Source organism: Mytilus californianus, unplaced genomic scaffold (genome assembly GCF_021869535.1).
Source record: "Mytilus californianus isolate M0D057914Y unplaced genomic scaffold, xbMytCali1.0.p SCAF_14, whole genome shotgun sequence".
NCBI classification, from domain to species: domain Eukaryota; kingdom Metazoa; phylum Mollusca; class Bivalvia; order Mytilida; family Mytilidae; genus Mytilus; species Mytilus californianus.
This window is the reverse complement of record NW_026262626.1, coordinates 15331537-15355541: the sequence shown is the minus strand read 5'-3', so window position 1 is coordinate 15355541 and position 24005 is coordinate 15331537. Positions and strand designations below refer to the sequence as shown.

Genomic DNA, 24005 nt, shown 5'->3' with positions numbered 1-24005 from the left:
GAGACTTATGTGCAATAAGCAACACGACGATTCCATGTGAAGCGGGTGATATACGTGGTTTGTCTTTTTATCGTTTTTCATTAAATTTTTTGGCATTTTTTTGTCGGGTTTTCTCAAACTTATGAATTTTAATTATCTCTTTGGTAGCTTCTGTCTTTTTTGTATCTTCTTTGTCAAAAATGATATATATACATTACAAGACAGCAGATCATGTATCGTTAAGAATTAAAAACATATCCCTATATCAAAAACATAAGTTTGGCTTAAAAAAATGTTATTGTTTTTTTTAAATATAAAAAATATTTTTAATTGATCAAAATGATATTCTCATGACTTCAAAACATTTTTGTTTGTATGATTCGAAGGAGTAATACTTTCTGCTCTCTGATGACATTTTTGTAACCGTCAAATTGTAGGAGCACAGTATGATTTCCCTAGAAAACAATACAAGATTGAGTTTCTATAGGGGTAAATTCAGTAAATAAATATACGTCATCAGGGACCGCCCATTAGGGGGAGAGCTTCCTGTGCTCTTTTGATTGGTAGATAATGTTTGTAATAAATATTTTTTGGAAGATGGATCAATACTCAAGTTAAAAAAAAAAAAAAAAGAATGCTGAATGCACTTAATTTTTTTATTAGAGGGTTGAAAAGTAATGGGGGTCAGAATAGGAATTAACTGAGAATCTACAGTATTTGTAAACAAGGCCATGTGAATGCCCAAAAATGCCGCATGACCCTATGTTTTTATTGTTGCAAAAGATGGGCCTACATTTGTACTTTAATGAATGATATATGAAAGCTTCTGATTTCTAAAGGTAAATCTGGTATAAATTTATTTCAAGACATACATGACATAGATTTGCAGTAAAGTCAATGGGAGATTTTTTACTGAATTTACCCCTATATGGAAGATTGAAAATAACTATTCCGGCAGCCTACAACTGTTTCTAGTTATAAGTTCATCTGTTATCGATGCTAGATTTTTTTTCAGAACATTTGAAAGAATAAATATTTCTGCAAACTCTATTGTATCTGGTCAGTTTCACAATGAAACTTTTCATTTAGAAACCGTATTATTAAATATCCATACTCGCCAAAACTGTAAGTTTCCTGGTGAAAACCATTATATACTATTTTCCTGAGAAATACATTGACGATAACTTTAGCATGTTAAGTCAGCTGTTTGAAAATTAAAAAAGAAACAAAACTGTTTGCTTAAAGGGGGAACGGTTTCAAATGAGCAAAACATGTTGCATATCATATAAAAAATATGTTTATTGACATATTGCGAAACAAAAACAAAATCAGCGCAAATATTATTATCAGAAAAAAACCGGAAGTTCTCACCAAAGAAAGGTAGGAAGACCCAATAATACAGCGCAAGTTGAGATTGTAGTGACCATTTACAGAACACGTGATGTTTTGTATCTGATTTTCACCAAAGGGTGTGGCAATTCGTTTTTTCGTCCAATCGCAAAATATCTCATAATTGAACATTGATCAACCATCATACATGTATAAACGAATTGTTGATCATTTTTAATTATTGTCATTTGACATGCAGATACTCTGACAGATGTCTTTAGTTTCCTTTATTACATATCAATAAGTAACTTGGCTCCATTTTATTTTACTGTCATTGGAATCCATTACTATTAAATAAAGGTAAGACAAATATTTTGGTTTTTATTATTTTCTGTGTACCCTTAATAACATAAGAACTGAGAAAGACAAATTTCAAATAAAATATTTAAATGAAAATGAAACTGATTTATTTAATCATTGTACTTTCTTTTTAAAATTGAGCCGGTTTTGACATGGGATATACACGTTAATTTGTCAACTTCTATTTGTTCCGCCTAACAGAAGATCCCCTGGAAACTTTGTTATAAACCATTCCATGATATCTGTTCCTGCTGGAACAAGTATTCCATACCATTTATTCCGTTAGGAACACATACTGTTATATATATATTTGTTCCAGGGGAACTAATATTCCAGAATATATCTTCCGGCCGTTTGGAACTTATATTATGATGGAACTTCTATTTCATGACAAATTCAAATATAAAAATAAGGAGATGTGGTATTATTGCCTATGAGACAACTATCCACCAAAGTTCAGATGAAGTGGATGGAAGAGGAAAAAACAAATGTTAATCCTGCAATTAGCCAACTATTGTATACATAACAGGTACAGCATGTAAATATTTTTAGTTGGGTTGCTTAACGGGGTCACAAAAACTTAATGCTCCAGTCGGATAATTGGTGTGGACAAAAATATTTTTTTCGCTTTATTTGTTCATGATAAACTTCTATGTTGTGCGAATGGTAATGTGGTCATTACTGTTCACGTCACAGTTCATTTTGAGGTCCTCTATGCGGTTCGCGTTTTAGTCATGTCAATTTCTAAAAAAAAAGGAATCAAAGACAACATTTTATTAACATAAATATTAGTTCAAAGGCAAAACCTGCTATAATATAAGGCGTTAATTAATGGTTTCAGTTTTTTGGCATTTTTGTGGATAATGTATATCCTACTGTTGTTTACAGGTTGTTTGTATGTATCATAGATTTTAAGATAATCAGCAAAAATGTTATCATTTGTCAAACATCGTCTCTTAAGTCAATAACTTATATTTTACAAAATTCATAACCATATGCTATTACACAATCAAACATGAGTGACTGCCAAGAGATTTTTTTGCCACTGTATAATCAATATAGCCTAGCTACGAAACCAATTAAATATTATTGAATTCCAGTCATTAGGCTGCAACTGTGTTCGAACTCTCTTTTATTCTTCCTCTCTACAATTCGGGCTTTGAACAAGCTTGAAGCTATAATACGTTATTTTCCTAGTAACAACACCAGCATCTAAAATTTCATTTAGTTGGAGACCGGGTTCTTGATGTTATTCACACTAGGCTCAGACACAGCAGCAGCAATCTGAATGCTACTTAGTTGCGTGCTAATTTTGCAAAATTAGACACCAGGTTACGCCTGTTTAAAATTGAAGATGTTATTCATTAATTTTTAGAGTGTGTTCTTTATATAGAATCATGCAGAATTCTAAAAGTATCACTTCTTGTTTATCAGAATTGACAACCGAAACTATTTTATTAAGAGATGATCTTTATAAAAATAAGGAGATCTGGTATGATTGCCAATGAGACAACTATCCACCAAAGTTCAAATGAAGTGGATGTAAGCAATTATAGGCAACCGTACGGTCTTCAACAATGAGAAAAACCCATACCGTATGGTCGGCTATAAAAGGCCCCGACATAACAAAATATGAAACAATTCAATTGAGAAAACTAACGGCCTATTTATAACAAAACAATTTACGAAAAACAAATATGACAGACATGAACCAACGACAACCACTAAATCACAAGCTCCTGACTAGGGACAGGCACATACAGAATGTGGCGGGGTTAAACATGTTTGTGAGCGCTCAACCCTCCCCCTAACCTGGGACGGGGTGTAACGGTACAACATAAGAACAAACTATAAACGTCAGTCGAAAAAGGCTTAACTCATCTGATGGATACAAATAGAAATACATCTAACAAAAACACAGAGTGGACGTGGACGGGTACTTATACATCCCCACAACAAAAAGACACTAAGTACAGATCTGAGAGTACTCGCAGTTACTGACAGCTAGTTCAAAGCCAATAACAACTAATAAAAAAATCATGTATCTAAGGCTAAAATATCAATCAGTACACATCCAACATCCAATGGATTTAGTGTAAAGACGTCATTAACAGTCAGAAAAAAACATGACCTTGTGCAATGCCAAACTATAAGTATCGACGGGTTGTAGTACCGTGAAAGCAAATTTACAATGCAAAATTGTCTGATATTCAGAATAAGATTATTTTTAAAAACTTTCAATAGAACATCAAACAACAAAACAGTTTGAACATAAAACACAGACGATTGTAAAATTATAATTCCATCTTTCTTTTAAGTTTTTTTCTCTCTTTTCTTGTGCATATATTGTTTTGCATTTAAATATGTATACTACTGATGTATGCATATGCAGAAATATACCTACCTATAGTTTACGGCGAACTAAGCAATGTTAGGAGTTGGACATGTATTTGATATGTTTAGCTCCACAAGGAGGGTCTCTAAATCCGCCTCTGGTAGAGTTGTTCTATATACATATTCTCCGTTTCTACTGCCTCGATTTTAAATTTTAATGAGGTGCATCCGAAGTAAATCGAAGTAACCTGTGCTCTGATGCATTTAAAATGAGTATTCAGTAGACAACCATATTTGGTTTCAAAACATCACTTAGTATTGTGTAATCAAAGTTGGCGAGTTTTCATTCGTTATAAGAAACTGGTACTTTTTCTTATAAAAATGAGGCAGTATCAAATTGTTTATCTTTTTATCTTATTTTTTTCATAAATACCGAAAACATTAATAAGAATGAACTGTTATTTATAATAAATGAATTATGATAAGCCCTAAGCAATTAAAGCTAAGTTCAATCACAGAAGAATTATTACTATTTACCAAGACATTATTCGTCACTAGCAATTGACATTTTCTCGTTTTCTTATATTTTATCAGATATTTGACCGGATTTTGTATGGAACAACGGAATTAGATATGGAAAACATAAGTGTAGCAGTTCAGAAAGCTGATTTCTACTATCTTGAATCATTCGATCAATTCAAATGGCTTGTTCTTATTCAAGCAGCTTTTTTTTACTTATATCCTATCATTCATAAGTTCAATGAATTTTTCAATTGTTCGATCAGTATGGTGCAAACCCAAACTACAAAATCAAGCCAACATTCTGCTGTGTGTATTGTTGATTTTAGAAACATTATGTCATGCAGAGTTCACTACGACATCTACCGGTATGATGTTAAGCGGGATAATATGGCTGAATCGAACGACATGTAAATTATATTCGTTTTTAGTACTAGGTTCTATGTTCCTTTCGCATATCCTGTTAACCTTAGCAGCAATTGAAAAGTTCACATATATTGTCTTCCCTTTCAAGTACGAGCGCCTTTTCTCTATAGAGAAGACGATAATGTATTTAATGTTGTGTTTTATTTTCATTATACTATTCCCAATAATCACATGTGCCACAGCTGTTGACATTTCGTTTTTCTCCAACGTATTTAGCGTGTTTTCTAGATCGTAATGATATGAAAACGGCAGCGACGTTGTATGGTGTAGTAACTGTTGTTAATGCTGTATTTCAAGTTGGGATATTTTCTTTCACAATTACCAAAATGAAAAATTCAAAACATTTACAATTAGCCGATCATCTTATGTACACCCAATTGTTGAAAAATGCATTGAATTTATTTACATTGACTATTCTAAATATTTCTTCTTGTGTACTATTTCTGGTATTTTTTAACATCGACGTACTTTCCATTTTTAGACGAATTTCATGTATATACATCAAGTCAGTAATCCCATTTGCAGACACTCTAGTAATATTGCTTGGAAACAAACCCATTCGGAAATCAATTATGTTTAGAAATAAAATCAGAACCTCATAGTTAAAAACAAAAGAAATATTGTAATTGCTTGTGTTAAAAAGAAATAAAAATCAGTTGTTTATCTAATATTGTAATCGTTGCCACAATTTCAAAAGCAACAGTGTTTCTACACAACGACAGTGTAAAGGTTGTTATCTGATTAAAGTTTGCCGAATATGAACCATAACTTAATCACAAGATTCTATTGGCTGAAATCTTCAATCGTGACATTATATTGCCTGAAATTTGAAATCACAACTTTCTCATGTTTGAAATTTAAACATTGTTAAAACACGAACTTCTGTTTGCTTGAACCACGGGTGTTCGTCAGCTGAAATGTATGAACAGATGTTCTGTCTATAATTAAATTTTATTCCAGACAATTAATGTACATCAAAATTCTTTTAAATTTATCGTTGGAGCGAGTTCAAATAACTTTAATATTGTACAATGTTATTTTAATAAAAGAAGAGGCGGAAGATACCAAAGCAATATTCAAATTCATAAGTCGATGACGAACTGAAAAAGCAATGTCATATAATAAATTAGACGATTTACTGCCAATGTTATATTTATACTTTTTGTTTTTCATCTGTTAATATAACTGTGAAATAAAATACCATATTTTTAAATTGGCCTGATATACTCATTGCTTTTGTTTTTTGTCCTTTAATCGTAAAAAGGGGACGACTATTTAATATTCTGGACGGGGGTTTAGGATTTCGAAAATATACGAAATGACACTACGACTGGCAAATAAATAAATAATGTATCCAAAAGCACCTTAATCAAAATAACCTGACTAACATGATGCATTGTGGTTGTACATGGAATTACAAAAATAACATAAATGCAGCATTGTCCCTCTCGGGACTTCAAGTCGAATAATATAACAGATTTTTTTACTGATGGGTCCACTTATTTTTTTCGATGTGTCTCTCTAGGTCCGCCATTTTGAAAATCCTGGATCCGCCTATGTATGGAATGAAAAACCCCCATTTGAATCCAACAAACAGTCATTCTATGTGATTGATCTTATAAAAAAAAATGTTTTTTTAATCGATAGAATTAAAAAAAAAAAGACAGAATTTTGTGTTTGGTGGCATTTCCTTAATAAGGGCTTAGTGTCTATTCATGGATTCATACGGTGATTTGGTTGAAATCTAGCGGTGTTTCAGTTGTTGCTGGATGTCGAACATGTATGTGTTTTTCTTTTATTGTTTTGTCATAAATCAAGACGTTGTTTTTTATCATTTGAATTGTTTCACAATTTGTCATGTCGATGCCTTTAAGAAAAAAAAATGTGTCAGCCGTTGCAATACCACTATTACTATTACTAATAATGACTATTACTTGTCCAATTTCAAGCTTTCTTGAAAATATCTTACTCATGCAATTTCCCTCGTTGCAATGTAACCCATGGCAATGCAACAGTGAACGCAAAGTAAGTAGCATTGAAAAGGATGTCTGCTCATTGATATCAAAAGTTTGACGTCGTTACGTTTTATTTTAGGAAATCTGTTACATATCCAATTACGAGCTTCCTAGAAAAGCTTTTACTTATGCAATTACCTACGAATCACTGTTACCGTGGTAACCAAAATTGTAAAGTAAACGTTAAAGGAAACGGATATCCGTTAATCGAATCTAATGAATACAATTATCAGCAGTTCATCACAGTAGTGCTACAAATTTAAACTTCGTCTGTAACAAATTTATTTTACGTAAATCCACATACTTATTACATATTCAATTGACCCTGTTTGTACCATAGTCTTAGGATTATGGTAAATGTTACTCTATCATAGTATTGTGTTAGAAGTTGATGGCTCATTTCACCTGTGACAGTAGTAATCTTTATCAGAATTATATGCTGCAACTCAAACAGATTTACTTGTTTAAACATTGCGGCCGTGTTAAAAGAATGTGAAGTAAAATAATTTTCAAAGAATTTTTGGGTCAAAGGAGTTAAAATGATCATTCTTCTTTTGTAGAATTGCAAAAATATTAGCAATTCATTAAAAAAAAAACCCGGGATATTGCTTACCATAGGTAAAAGGAGAAAAACATTCATTAATTTAGTGCGACCGACGCGCTTTTCTAGATTTACAACATGTACCTTCCTCAGAAACGATCGCGATCAAAACCAGAAATTTAAAAGCCAGGTAAAACGTTTATTTATTTCAACATATATGTTATTACATCTTAACAAAGTAATAAAATAGAAATAAGGAATATAAAAATACTATATTTGATGTATTCTCATTTCAATATATTTCAGACATTTAAATATTTGACAAACATCAGCTCTGAAACTGTACCCTACGTAATCATAACTTGTATCTTAACATAATCCGTACAATTTCGCGTCAAAATTATTCACAACTATTATTTTTTCTTTCGTAACATCAAATGCGAGTCCATAAGGGGTATTAACTCCCTCATTATGTCCTAGCAGTTTTCTTGCTTGTTTTCCATCCGACGACAGTACAAATATACTGTTGCTACTTTGTGAAGCAATATATACGTTTAAGCCTTTATCTACAGCTATCCCATACGGAGAAGGAACTGATTGGTCTGCGTATTCCCAAATCTTCTCTCCAGTCAATGAGCAGCACGTTACGGTGGAGTTTGAGCTATTGGTATAAAATATGTTATCTTTAGATGTTGCTACATAACTCAACCTGGACAAGGTGTTGTCTTCAACCAAAGTAAAAGAGCAATTGAATGCCATATCTACTTTCTGAATACCTCTGCCAGTATCACAGTACAACAAGTAGTCATCTCTGTAACATAAACCAAAACATTGGCTGGTCGTTTTTATTCTGCGTTCAACTCTTTTAGTAGAAATGTTTATGATTTGTATTTGATTTGAACAAGGACATGAAACGGCAACTGTCTTGTCATCGATACAGGTACCATCAACTGGGCCTGAAGGTGAAAGAGTTATCTCACTCTTCAAGGTTCCATCTTCCTTTAAAATTCGGACACGTGTATTATCGAAGTCTATCAGGATGATGTCTCCTGTAGAAGAAAAGGTGCATCCTGTGATACCAAGAAAGTTGAATTTACTTTGTAATGTCATTGTTATATCATTGATAGTTGAAGGTGGCACGTGTTTCAAAGACCTTGTCTGTGCTTGTGTTTCTTTCTCTCTCTTCATAACCACCAATGGAGAGCTTGATTCGATGGATATTGCACCTAGTAAAGTAGCAGTTGACAATACGTCGGTTATCTTGTCCTCAATTTTACAGTTTATATCCAACTTCCGCAAACTTCCATCGTCATATAATGACTGCATAAATATTTCATGCTTCTGAATTTCTGTTTCAATCATTTTACTCCCAAGAAATGCTTGTAGATCTGACGCATAATCTTTGATAGCTGAAATATTTTTTTGCATTGAATTTATATTTTCTGAATTTTCAGCAAGTTTACTCAGCAAGTCCTCAATTTGGGATTTGACTTTCGTTTCGGCAGCATATAAGTCCTGAATTATTCGTTGTTCTAGGCTGTCAAGGTGTTCGTTAATCTTATTACGGACCAGTTTTATATTGTCATAAAACTTTTGCCTTTGTTTCTGGATTTCATCAAGATTTTGTTTCCGATCTTCAACAAGTCTCTCGACATTAATTTTGAGATTTTTGATGTTTTGATCAAGACTTTCCAATAAAACTGACGTCTTTGCTGTTTGTATGACATTCTCCAGTGATAATATCCCATTACAGGTAGCATGGTTTGACTGAATACATTGCGGACAACAGAGACTTTCATGTTGCGGACAATAATTCTGGAATTTTCTGTCATGCAGTGAACAGTATTGTGATATATTGGCTATCGAGGGAGGTAATTGTTTATAGTTGTCGACAGATATAACTTCATGGTTACGTGTGCCTTTTGATGCACTGTGATGCTTCAGACATTGGGAACACAATCCTTCGTCACATTCAGGACACCAGAAGTCCGCCTTTGTTGTCGTGTGCTGAGACTCACAAACACCGCATGTTATTGTGCTGGATGATGCCATATTAGTCTTCGCTCTGAATAAAATATAAAAAGATCGTGAGACTATTTGCGTCAATATAAAACAAGTGTTAAGCTGGCACTGCCAACTGATGCTCCCCAAAATGCACATTCCTTAAATCTTATTTCAAGGGTTTAGAATACTAGTACACTTGGAGGTATTAATATTGCTAAAGTTTACACCTGTATAAGTGTGTTACTAGTACAATACATAGTGGGATACCGTCTTGAAACCGACAAATATACTTTCAAATAACATTGGAATTGACCTGATGACTCCAAAATCAATACTAAACTACCCCATTCCCTATCGCTTCCATCTGATTTTAATGAAGCAACTGAAACTCGAGCTACCATTTATATATTTTTTGCAGTAACTGTGACCTTAACCTTTAACCTAGTAACCCCAAAATCAATAGTTTTTCATTCCTTCCCTATATCTTACATCTGTGCTTCCAATCACGCAAATGAACGGGAACTTTATTTTTGAAAAAAGAATCTATTTTTGACGAATGACCTTGACTTACTGAAATCAATAGAATTCTTCATCCTCATAGAATAAGTTAAAAATCGGCATTTTAGGGCAATTACTCCTATAAGAAGTGGGCTGATAATTTTGGGTACATTGACATTTTTCTAGATTTAGTCCTGCTGATTATTTGGCTGTTTACAATTTTCCTCTATGTTCTATAGTTTTTTAAAATTTTAATTTTGTTATCAAAACGCAAAAATCGGTAAAAATTTCATTTCAGAGCAATAACTCCTAATCAGAATTTGTATATCACTATACAAGTCCTTGCTCCTAACAACATGTATAAAGAGTTGATCGATAATTTCGGCTATGTTGACCAATTTGTAGATCACTTTTTGCTGATCATTTTTATTGTAAAAGTCTATCTTTTTGTCCCAAAATGCAAAAATGGGTACAATTCGCCATATGTGGATCAGGATCTTCTTACCCTTACTTCACGGAATTTCGGTCTTAAAACTTAACTCAGTACTTGGAGTATAATATTTGTACTTGAAAGCCAAATTTAGGATTTTGATTGGTTGATTTCTGAGTCTGTGTACGAAAATCGTACTCGAAAGTGTTATGACCGTAATCCCAGAGTCCTGAGATCACCCCTGGTGTTTGGAAGGGTTTGTGTTGTTCTGTCTTCAGTTTTCTATGTTGTGTTTTGTAGATTGTTTTCTGTCTTTTAGTCGTTTTTTCGTTTTTCGCCATGGCTTTGCCAGTTGTCTCCGACCAATGAGTTCGATTATCCTTTGATATTTTAAGCCTCTGTTTTAGGGGCAAAATTTTCTCTAAGGGGTCGACTGATGATTTCAGCGATCATGACTTATTTGTAGGTCTGTCTTGTTTATCAATTTTGCAGTGTATGGTGTCTCTCTTTCTATTATAAAAGTTTTCAAGATGAAAGGCAAAAAGCAAAAAAAAAAAAAAAATGTAAAAATCGTCATTTAAGGGCAATAATTCTAACAAGGAGTCGATCGATGATTTCTGTCATATGACTAATTTGCATATCTTGTCATGCTGATAGAATGATGATAGGCAAACACTTAAAACATAATAAACATCGCAATGTAAGGGAAATTACTCAAGTAGTTAACGAACTAACTCGTTTAAGGAGTCGTCTGAATTTTTTTTTGTCCAAATAGACCGTTGACAACCCTCTCATTCTCAGCATTTTTGCTCCCGTCATATTTTCCCTATCTACAGCTGTTTTCAAAAATAATAGACAAAACTTGCATTGTGGTAAAGTTTAGTTCCAATTGGCCCTGGCCAGTAGTTTCTTCAGAGAAGATTGTTGTAAAAGTAAACAGACAACGGCAACGTGATGAAAATAGTCCTTTTTGCCATGGCACCTTAGATTAGGAGATGCAGTATGATTGGAAATGAAACAACTGTCCACTGGATCAGGATGTGAACAAGGTTACAGAACAGCCTCCAGCAATGTGGAAAACAATACCGTATAGTCAATCAACCTACAAGGATAACATATTAAAGATTGGCTATTTCTACAAGATTTGAGCAACAAAAACAAATGATAGTGTTTTTACACTTTTTGTGAGTTTAGGATATAGATGTCAGCAAAGCAATTTCAACACGAATCACAAAGGGACCTATTATTGCTTACCGACGGTAAAAACTAAGTAGATTAAGGCAAATCTTCGCAAAATGTTTTGCTGAAAACTGTGTCTTGCCAGCGATGCTGCTATCAGTTTATTTACATTAACGGTATCAATTTTTACTGCACCAGATGCGCATTTCGACAATTAATATATTTGCAGTGATGCTCGAGGCAAAATTTTAAAAATCCAAAACCTAATACAAATGTTGAAGAGCTGATAAACCCAAAAAAGACCTAAAGTATAGCCAAATCCGGAATCAAAGCTACCCATTGGGGAATTATATTCCTTAATCTAAAATGATTTCCAAAATTTTATAACAACAAATTTCAATCAAATAAAATCCATAATGTAATGTTGACTGCCAAAAACTAAGACTCCAATTATCAGTAAAATACGGAGAAAATAATAAATTCCTCTTTAGATACTTTTTCATGGTTATGAACAAGCTTATGTTCAAGTTTCCAATGATTAATGATTAAAAAACTTTTACCAAGATTGTATGATATATTGGCTGGAGGAATGGGGGATGGGTTGAGATCTCACAAAACATGTTTAACCCCGCCGCATTTTTGCGCCTGTCCCAAGTCAGGAGCCTCTGGTCATTGTTAGTCTTGTATGTTTTTTTAATTTTAGTTCCTTTATATGTTTTGGAGTTTATTATGACGTCCATTTTCACTGAACTAGTACACATTTTTGTTTAGGGGCCAGCAGAAGCCCGCCTTCGGTTGCGGGATTTTCTCGCTGTGTTGAAGACCCATTGGTGGCCTTCGGCTGTTTTCTGCTCTTTGACACATTTCCCATTACCATTCTCAATTTTAAATGCAAAAAAAAAAAATCAGATAAATAAGAAAAAAAATATCTTTGCTTCATTGCTACTGTCCAGGGTGCGTCACTACATCCAGTTATAATAAATCTTTATTAATTGAATCTTCCCTTGTAAAGACTAAACATCATTTTGTGAATTAACAAGTTCTGTGAGATGGTTCAGCTTATAGTGATTTTATAGGTTTGCCAGTAAAATAGTTTCATTTAATAATAATTCAACTTAATAATAATGACCACATTTCGAGCGCAAAATAAAACGGTTAAAATTTGTCAACAACCATAATGCGGGATCTGTGACTGAAACACAATTATGTATATTTGAACATTTGAAGCAACGCTGCGCAATAAACCATCATTTTCCAACATCCAATAAGAGTTGTTTTCCTTTACAATATGAAATAAAAAAATATACAAGAACACAAATAAACACGTGAACTCATTCAGCAAGTAAAATCTTGCTTCTTTTAGTAAATATACACAATGTCACAATTTGTACATTTATATACTTTATTAAGGGATACCCAACACTTTGACTAAAATAGATTTGGCTCGTTTAATTTTCATAAAATTTGGACAAGATATTTACTTTGACATGTTGAAAAAAAAATCACAATTTACAGGAATAATTTCTTTTTGTCACACAAAATTGGATTTTCCCTGCATAATCTATACAAAATCTGACAATTTTGCACAACCTGTAGCGTGAAAAAAAGTCCGGTGACCCATACTTTTTATTATATTTTTGAAAAAAGCATGATAAAAACTTCATTTTGACAAATTATTAAAAAATTCTAATTAAGACGCCCCAGCCACCTTAATGGAATTTTTTTAGTCAATTCACTTTGATGACAACGCGCATCTCCATTTGACGCTAACGGTAGCACATAATTATAATATGACGATTGACGACAAAAATGTAGGCTTATTTGATGAAGAGGGGGCCGTGCGTTTGACGCGTGACTATAAAGCCAGGATCATTCCTACCTCAAGATAAGTTTATTCTTGCATAATGTACACCAATAAAAAATCTCAGAAAAGTTGTTTAACATGTTATCAGAGACATATAATACCGTTATATCGTCTCTAATGCCAAGGTCACGGAGTCTTCAAAAAGAGACGCCCCATTGTTAAAAAATATAGCAAATTATCCACATTTTTAGTACAGGAAACATTGTTCCCGTATTGGTATAAGGTAGGTAAAGATAACATTGAGTGTGATTTGGTTAATGAAAGCTTGGAACTTACATGAAAATTTATTGAACGGTTTAGAATATTTTACCTGTCATGTACCAGGAAGGTTAAATATAGATAAATATGTGACGACATGCCACACGTGACTTTAATAAAGTATTAATAAATGCATGATAAATCTTTTTACTCATAAGACTTGCTCACTATAGGTGTTTTGCGGTGCGGACAGTCTGGAGACGGCATTGACTCGAATTTTATTTTACCGTTTGATCTTCTGGTGGGATGACTGGCCCGAGAACACAGTTATTTCGTAGTGCATTTCTTTTAAACAATAAATAAAAATTTTAAAAATCCCAACTGCGCTTTCTCTATAATATTTTCACATTGTGGTGTACTACTTTTGGGACAAATTATATCAAAATTACAGAAAACTTCATCAGCTCTAACTCAAAATATGGACAATTTTATGTTAAGGGGGTATTGAATTCTTTTGACAGCTTCCGAAATACTAATTTTTAACCCTTTTTAGCTGGACCAAATTACTACTTTACTTTAAAACTCATGACCCAATTTTTACAGCGTAATTGCATCCCCCCACTTGCTATTTGATGCATAAAACTTGAAGAAATAAATTTGGAAAGGGTATTAAAAAAAATTTGTGTAACACACTGTCCACACTAGGGACTATAAATATAAAATCAAGGGACGATAACTGTGCTCCCGGACCAACTGCGGTCATTTGTAGTAATTTTTTTAAAAATGTTTGCTCTATCCTATCCCGCTATTGGTCGTTTGTCATAGAAAAATCACAGATTGAGAGGAGCTTTAACCAATGCCTTGCTTTTCTTCATGTGTCTATAGCTCGTACAAACAAATTTTAAATTATTTACGACAATGTACATATATTGAATATACATGCATATGTAATATAAACAAATTATACAAAATTAGTCTACGAAACTAATAAGATGTTTTAGAATTCCAGGTATTTTAAATTTCAGGTTGTCTCATTGGCAATGATACAACATCTTCTTATTTTTATATTAGGCTGCAACTGTTTTCTTTTCCTCTATAATTCAGAAATGGAACGAGCTTGAAGCTATTATACGTAATTTACCTATTTACAACACAAGCTTTTAAAATTTCATAATGTGGGAGACAGTCACTCTAAAGGCTCAGACAAAGTAGAAGCAGTCTGAATGCTGATTTGTTGCGTGTTAATTTTGCTGAGACACCTGGATGAGTCTAGATCTGTTTAACATTGAAGATGCTATTCATTATTTTTAGGAGTGTGTTATTTATATAGAATCACGAAAAGTTATAAAAGAAACACTATTTTTATTATCAGAATTGACAATCGAAACTATTTTATTTGGAGATGATACTTGTCTGATAATTAGAATACAATTATTTTCAAAATACGTCCAACAGAACATCAAACAACAAAACGGTTTGATCATAGGAGAATACAGACGATAGTACATGCAATAGTAATCCTATCTTTGTTTTATCTCTTTTCTTGTTTGTATTTTTTTTTGCGTATATATAGATTCTTACATTGGTACTAGTGGATTATCGTATTTATCCAATCGAGATAGTTAAATTATCAAATTTTAAAATCCGAGCCTCGGCGAGGACTGTAAAATTGATAATTGGATAAATACGATTATCGCTATTTTACGAAATTTTCGTTTGATCTTGCTGACTGATAATTTCCTTTCTCAGCGGAGTCGAGTGATATGAAAAATTATCGCTAGAAACTAAGGGGGCACGTGGCGTTGTCAATGAAATTGACATGAAATTGACAACGTCGTCATAGGTAAAATAGCGATAAACAGATTATCATTGGTTATCTTAACTCGATTGCTTTTCTCACTTTCGCCGTACCGACTCTAGCGAGAAAATCAATCTCGTTGAGATGATCAACGATAATCTATAATAATCCACGAGTAACTATGTAAGCATCTGCTTCTCTAATGATTATCAAACAAATTTTCATTTTTGATAAACAAAAATCTCCTTCGAGTGCCTTCCACATTCCACAAAGTTGTCAATTTCTCTAACACCTGTTTGCACATTTCGATTCATCCTGTGAGCTGATAAAGATTTTGACCCTCAAACTCATCCAATTATTTTTTGAGATCATCGGCAACCACACGTTGATTAAATTTTTTTTTACAATGGGTCAAGAAAGTGATAAATTGCCAAAGAATTAGAGAAAACTATGTACTATACAACTGATGTATGCATATGCAGAAATATACATAACTATAGTTTATGGAGAAGACCTCGGAAATTGTAATAGCTTCTGTCGAGTCCGTATGGAATAAAGATACAACTGAATACGTTAAGTGTAATTTTATAACGCCTACAAGGCAATAATTGATGCTTTTAGTCATTGATAGTCTTGTAGATTTTGCATTGCTGATCTCAGTTACATTTTCTGTCTGTATAATTAGTTTTCATGATAAACACGCTATAATTAGTCGAAATCGGTACAAGAGCAATAAGTTCAGTTACACGGGTGTCATTCTGTATATCGAGAAAAATGATCGTGAAAGAATAACTAACGGTGGTCAAGCATTGCGATCGGATCGTTAATGTAATTAAGTGTAATTCTACTTCAAAATCTGTAAAAAATCTGCTGTATTTTCAAAAGGTGGAACAAATCAGAAAAAGAAATATATCTGTCAAAATGATTCAACTTCCTTAATAATGCTGTGCACTACGTAAAAAAAAATCCAGTACTTTCAATGAAAACTCAAAAGACGAAACACGATCCTATGAGATTTTTAAGAAAAAAAATCTCGTTTTGTATCTACAATGGTCACATTCTAATATATCATGATATATTTAAAAATTAATCTTTAGTGTGTCAGAATGTCCAGTAAAATTATAGTACTTGAAAAAGTTCATATTATTTTTGAAAAAAGTATAATTTTGTTGATTTTTTTAGCAAAATTGATCGTGAAAGATCAGGCAACGCATTATTTTGATCGTGAAAGACAAGGCGTGACCAGGGTACATGATCAGAAAACAAGATTTCTTTTATCAAATTGATATTCTTGTAATTTGTTGAAGGGTGTAATTACTTACTCTTAGAATTAGACTTATCACCTGGTTTGTACTTACTTTATACCTGAATCTATGACAAACGAAATGATTTCAATTTTGAAACTATAACTTTTCATCACCTTAGCAGCAATTTACCAACTTCATCCGCGTATAGATTATACATTTCTCAACCCATACGATATTCAGGAGCTTGCTGCTAAATTTGTAAAACGTCATCAGTGTCTGCGCAAAAAATTAATGTGCCAGGGTTTAGTGAAAGAAAGTCTCGTCCTTTTTCTCAAAAAGTTCTTTGGAAAGTACCAAGACCTAATAGATAAAAATTCCGTGTCTACTTTACAAATAATACAGGATGGTCTTGAGTTACAGATTCTAGGTGCTTACTCTGTGTAGAATTGTAACTACTTTACAGTTTTACCTGTATTTGTCTTTGTACTATTATATTCCATTTGGTTGTATGACTCTTGCCGTGGTTCGATATATGTACATCCAGCTTTCAGATTATGCGGGTGGGTCCACAGATGCGATTCGCTCACATGAGGTTTTTATAGTGCTGTTTTCATTTTGTATACCCTAGTATTGATATTTTACTTATTTTGTATTTTATCGAGAAGTGTATACGTCTTTATGCTTAATTATACTGACTGCATTATCAACTACAAAAACTTTTTTTGTTGGCGTCTTTGTTTGATTTAGTTGTAAGTGTGTTTTAACGTTTAAATCAGTTTTGTTTCATGTTTGTGATGTATGTTTACACAGTTTTGACTGCTGGATCCCAGTTATGGCAACGTTAACCAAATATGTCTGTTTGGGTTACTCGCCCGATTTGGCAATATTACGGAACATTAAAAAACTGTCATACGAGTGGGCGTTTTAGTTAGCTAGAAAACCAGGTTTAACCCACCATTTTCTTAGGAATAAGCCTGTGCCAAGTCAGGAATATGATCGCTGTTTTCCTGCGGTTTTTTGAAACAATGTTTTTCCAATTGTAACAAAATTAACAAGCAACTTCGTTTTATAGATATGACTGTGCATAAAAATGAATGAAAATTTGATGAGACAATCTTAACCTTGCATATGATATAAAACTTATGCAGGACGGACATACAGACTTATATTATTATAAAGCAAATGGCATTGATCTATCATAGTAAAAATAAGGAGATGAAGTATGATTACCAATGAGACAACTATCTACCAAAGTTCAAATGAAGTGGATGTAAGCAATTATAGGCAACCGTACGGCCTTCAACAATGATAAAAAAACCATACCGTATAGTCAGCTATAAAAGGCCCCGACATGAAAAATATGAAACAATTCAATTGAGAAAACTAACGGCCTAACAGTTTACGAAACGAAAAAAAATATGACAGGCATGAACCAACGACAACTACTGAACTACAGGCTCCTGACTTAGGACAGGTACATAAGTAATGTGGCGGGGTTAAACATGTTTGAAGGCGCCAACCCTTCCCCTAACCTTGGACAGTGGTGTTACAGTACAACATTATATCAAACTATAAAAATCATTTTAAAAGAGCTTAACTCGTCAGATCGATACAAAGCAGAAAAAACATCTAATAAAAACACAAACCGGACGTGGCAGGGTATTTATAATACATCCCTCACAACAACAAAAAAACACAAAGTACAGATATGAGAGTACTCACAGTTACTAACAGCTAGTTCAACGCCAATAACAGCTAATAAAAAATTCATCTATCTAATACCGGTACCCCCATCACACTAGGACCACGATCCCGCTACGACTTCAGAAATTATGAAAAATTTTGGAAGTCATAGTAAGATCGTAGTAAGGACGTGACGAGGCCTTCATGATCGTGGAGGTCCACGACCAACTTTGAACATGCTCAAAACATTCGTAGTGCAGTCATGACCAAAACTAGTCGTAGTAGAAGCGTAGGAAGGTCGTAGTAAGGACGTAGTTTAAACATATTTTATTTACTCAAAGTAAAATGGATTGGACACAAGTAAACCATACTTATGAAGTCCGCTCCGAATAACAATAAATTACAATACAATATTAATGTGAGCATGCAATAATTCAGAATATACAATACTATAAGAGTCTATCTATTGAAAAAAAAAGATAAAATAATAATAACGGAAAAATTGGTAATGATGATGAGGATGATGACGTGAATGTACCGCAAAAACACTATTAGTATCATATAACAAGAAATCTCTCAGACCTTTTAATAAACTCGAATACATGTTTAAATATATTGACGTTTTGTTCATACGAAAGGTTTGGATTACCAGATGTTAGTAACTTAACATTTAATATAAGGTCATCAGGGAGCCATCTTAGATTGCTCATCAGAATTTCTCTCTGGTGTGTATATAAAGAACAGTCGAAAAGGAAATGGTGTACAGTCTCAATGTTGCATTTACAAAAACAAGATGGGTCAGAAATTATATTGACTCTAAACAAGTCATAGTTCAAGAAAGATGAATAGCATCTGAATTGTGTTAGAATCATATTTAGTTTCCTCGGTCCATATGAATAGTGCTTCGGTACATCTTTATTTATAGTATTTAGCCTTTTTAATTGGATTTTAAATTTTGAGATAGAGTCTGATTTTCGAAGGAACAAATCGGTATGATTCCATAGTCTAATAGTTGATGGTATAAAAGATTCTTTAGTAAGGGATAATCTACAAAAGGGAACAATAATATCATTGCCATTTCGCAAGGGATATACAGTTGTGCTCTGTACACTGGGTGGAACTAGATTACATAGATAATCCGGAGCATGTTTGTATTGAATGTTATAAAACATTTGTAATTTTCGTCTTTTCCTCCTGTCAGCTAAAGTTTCCCACCCAACTTCCTCATACAGATTTTCAGATTTTGTAAATATAGGCACACCAGTAACTATTCTAGCAGCTTCTAGCTGCAGACTTTCAAGTTTATTAGCATATCCTATCCCACAATTATCCCAAACTTCAGTTGCATATTCAAAAATTGGTCTTATAAATACTATATAGAGTTTTTCTAAGTTTTTCCTACAAAGTTGATACTTGAGTTTTCTCAGTATATTTAAATGTTTCGTTACACTAATAATCAAATTGTCTATATGGCTTTTCCACCGAGCATCAGAGCAAAACGTTACCCCAAGGTGTTTGTGACATTTTGTAATAGGAATTTCTTTGTTATTTAAGCAGAATTTTAGATCTGGAGCGTCATTATTTGAAAAAATCATTATTTCTGTTTTGTCTGGATTAAAAGACATAAGCCACCTTCTTGACCATTCGTTCAGCTCCTCAAGGTCACGACCAATAACATTTTTTATCTGTTTTTCGTCGTGCCCTGAGTAATTAAACGAAGTGTCATCCGCATAGAGTCTGGTCAGGGATGTGAGTTTCTCTGCAATGTCATTTATATATATTATAAATAATAAGGGACCAAGGACTGATCCTTGAGGTACTCCAGCTGAAAGACTGCAAAATGAGGATGATGATTTATTAATAACAACTTTTTGTTTCCTATCACTAAGATAACTCTCAAACCAGTTAAGTAAATTACCATGTATTCCGTAAGCTTTCATTTTATGTAAGAGCCCTCTATGCCATACCTTGTCAAAAGCTCTAGAAAAATCGCAAAAGACAAAACAATTTATTTCCTTCTTTTCTAGTGAGTCAAGAATACAATTATACATTTCTAGAAGCTGATGTACAGTTGAGTATTTTGGCAAAAATCCAGACTGATATTCATAAATTAGTTTATTCATATGTAGATGATTATATACATGTTTAAAAACAATTCGTTCCATGATTTTACCTACACAGCTTATTAAAGAGATTGGCCTATAGTTTGAAGGTAATGACGAATCACCTTTTTCAGGACGTAGTAAGATCGGGATGGGCGAAGAAGCATCGTATTGGAAACGTGGTGCATTCGGGAAGACAATGGAAAAGATTTCGTTACGACCTTACTACGATTTCACTGCGACTATCCCGATTTCACTACGTCTTTATTACGCTTCTACTACGATATTGATACGATTATACCACGATAAGGAAGAAAATAGTATGCTGCTACTACGCGCTTGTCGTCCTTAGTACGACCTTACTACGTCCTAGCCACGATAATTGCACCTCATTCTGCTGATTCCTCTACTTTTAGCGCCACGACCTCTTAGTGTTTTGTTACCTTTGGCGGCATGTTTTCTCAAGTTATTTGTTGTGTACAATGGGAAAGTCAAGATATTTATAGGGACGAAGAGCGCAGTGACAACGTAGTGGAAACGTAGTGGAGTCGTGGTTCGATCGTAGTAGACTCGTATTGAGATCGTAATGCGATCGGGAAGGTCTTGGTAGAAGTGTAAAGAGATCGTGTAAGGTCTTATTAGACGTAGCTAAAGCGTGACAATATCGTAACTAGAACGTGTTACTATCGTAGCGAAATCGTTGCAGGATCTTATCAGGATCATAGCAAGGTCGTGGTATAAACGTGAAAACTATGAAATGAAATATTCAATATTCAAGACGACCATACCATGATCTCACCGCGATCTTATTTTTTTATAGATTGTAGTGGGATCTTTATGGTCTTGGTCTAGTGTAACGGGGGCTTATGACTTAACCATATGCAAAACAAAAGTGAAACGGAATAACTCATACAAATACAATCTTTTGCTGTACCAAATTACAAATATATATTATCATGTCACCTCTTTAAATAATGATTTGAACGTTTTCAGGTGTAATACCACCAAATCATAGTACGTCACATCCGGTTGCATACGAAAAAGGGTCGAAAAAAATATTCCCTTGAATTTGACTGTTGTAGGAAATTAAACCTACATTTCATTACAGTAAAAATTTCTGAGTCATAAATATATATCTTGGGTGTTTCAAAGCACCCTTATTTTTTGTATTTGGTGTTTCTATAGAATATTTTGGAAACTTGAGGTTACATGGTTACTAAAGCTTGTACACAGGAAAAAATGGGGTGATATTTGATTGGTTAACTTCCAGTGATGGTTATTTTCTTATATGCAATGCAATGTTATGTGAAATTTTGTCTATAGTACTGGACAGGATAAAACTTTACTCATGCCAAGTATTTCTTTATTTGAAACAAAGATAAATTCTACACAATGTTTTGAAAAGTGCAAATTTAACAAAGACTAATAGGGGAAATTCAATGGTGGTATTACATCTTCATGGATTTTGGCAATAACAATTAAGCGGCAACAGATCTTTCACGATCCTTTTCACGATCATCAAAAAGCGGTACCCGATCTTTCACGATCCGAAATATCAAATTTTTACAAATATTCCCATTTTTGCAAAGATTTTGATTAAACTAAAACAAAATAACTTTAAGAACCATTTTAAACAGTAATATGAAACGATGTTTTTAAGAGAAAAGTAATTTATTCATTCAAAATATATAAAAAAAAAATCATGTTTGTTTACATTTTTATTTCTTTGAAATTTCGATGAGCAATTTGCCTTAAAAAAAGTTTGTAGTTTTGTAAAAACGATGTACTTTTGAAACTTTATTTTTCTCGGATACTGATCATAATGTTGAACCATTTTGACAGACAGTTTTATTTTTCCTATATTTGTCATTATATTTCATTAAATTAGATTATTTACTGACGTTGCATGTGTCTTCTCGATAAAATTTCCTTCACGATACTATACCAGATCTTACCCGATCCAATCGCAATACTTGACCACCGTTACTTATTCTTTCACGATATACCGAAAAACACCCGTGAATTATGTACGGACAGTAAAAAAATAACATGTCTTTTAAAATTTTGCATTGTCAATTTGTCAACCATAGTATATTCGACAATTTTTTTAATTATCGATTTCTCGATCTATTGAACAGCTGTCCACACTGATATTTAATGTTTCAGGAGCGTAAAAGTATATGATAGCTTACCACAACCCAAATTACATTATAAATTAAAAAATTGAAACTTCATCTTCCTGCACAAAAGTAAAAACAAGATTAAAAAAAAAAAAAAAAGAAAACGAAGGAGAAAAGCAAAGCAACCCCCTCCCCCCCCCCCCCAAAAAAAAAATCTATAATGTACGTAGTTATGGCCGTGTGCGCCAAACAAAAACTTTATCATTGTATAAAACCTTGTTTGTGAGACTGGTAATGTGTTTCCATAGAGTTGTAAATATGAAGTAGTGCATGAAGGTTTTAGGAATTTATACGGTCTCCACTTAAAATCTTTATTTACCGAATTTACCCCTCAAATACTTTGAAAAAGAAACCGTTTTGAATAGTTGCAGGATAATGGGAACAAAATACGGTCTCAAAACATCCATTATATTTGTACTCGGCTCGAAACGGGATAGAAATTCTCGATAAAGCCTCGCATTTTACCCGGTTCTAAGTCTTGCACAAATACATTTTATATTTTGAAACAGCGTATACTTAAACTATAGATATTACCCGTTTCAACTGACTCGATTTGAGATTTTTACGAGTTTCATCAGAATTAACCCGTGTTTTGATAAAATCAAATTAAAATAGAATTCAGTAGACTTCGTTTTCTCCAACGTATTCAGCGTGTTTTCTAGATCGTAAGGATATGAATACGGCAGGGGCATTGTATGGTGCAATGACTGTGATCAATGCTGTGTTTCAAGTTGGGATATTTGCTTTCACAATTACCAAAATGAAAAGTTCGAAACATTTACAATTAGCCGATCATCTAATGTACACACAACTATTGAAAAATGCATTGGCCTTATTTACAGTGACTATTCTAAATATTTCTTCTTGGGTATTTTTTGATATCGACGTACCTTCCATTTTAGACGAATTTCATGTATATATATCAAGTCAGTAATCCCATTTGCAAACACTCTAATAATATTGATTGGAAACAAACCCATTCGGAAATCAAATATGTCCAGAAATAAAATCAGAACCGTGTAGTTTGAAACAAAAGAAATTTTGTCATTGCTTGTGTTAAAAAGAAATGAAAACCAGTTGTTTATCTAAAATTGTAATCGTTGTCACAATTTAAAAATCAACACTGTTTTTACACAACGAAAGTGTAAAGTTTGTTATCTGATTAAAGTTTGTCGTGTATGAACCATAACTTACATGAAGTTTTAATCACAAGATTCTATTGGCTGAAATCTTAAATCGTGACATTCCATTACCTGAAATTTGAAATCACAACTTTCTATTGTCTAAAATTTAGGGGGGGGGGGCTAGGATGAAATTTG

At 33.2% G+C, this 24005-nt stretch overlaps 1 protein-coding gene across 2 annotated transcripts; it reads right to left on the bottom strand.

The window, feature by feature from the left end:
• Positions 1 to 7688: 7688 nt before the first annotated feature.
• LOC127724235 (uncharacterized) lies at positions 7689 to 13816 on the bottom strand. Of its 2 annotated transcripts, none has more exons than XM_052231156.1 (2): positions 13789 to 13816; positions 7689 to 9568 (listed from the first exon to the last, which is right to left on the bottom strand). In XM_052231156.1, the coding sequence occupies exon 2, from the start codon at positions 9553 to 9555 to the stop codon at positions 7873 to 7875; it is 1683 nt and encodes a 560-aa protein (XP_052087116.1). In that variant the 5' UTR covers positions 9556 to 9568; positions 13789 to 13816; the 3' UTR covers positions 7689 to 7872. The 2 variants fall into 2 exon arrangements, with proteins under 2 accessions (XP_052087116.1, XP_052087115.1); XM_052231155.1 differs by having other exon boundaries at positions 13755 to 13799.
• Positions 13817 to 24005: the final 10189 nt, after the last annotated feature.

Bases quoted from the DNA above. Each gene is read 5' to 3' on its own strand.
- LOC127724235 (XM_052231156.1), bottom strand. From the start codon at position 9,555: ATGGCATCATCCAGCACAATAACATGCGGTGTTTGTGAGTCTCAGCAC.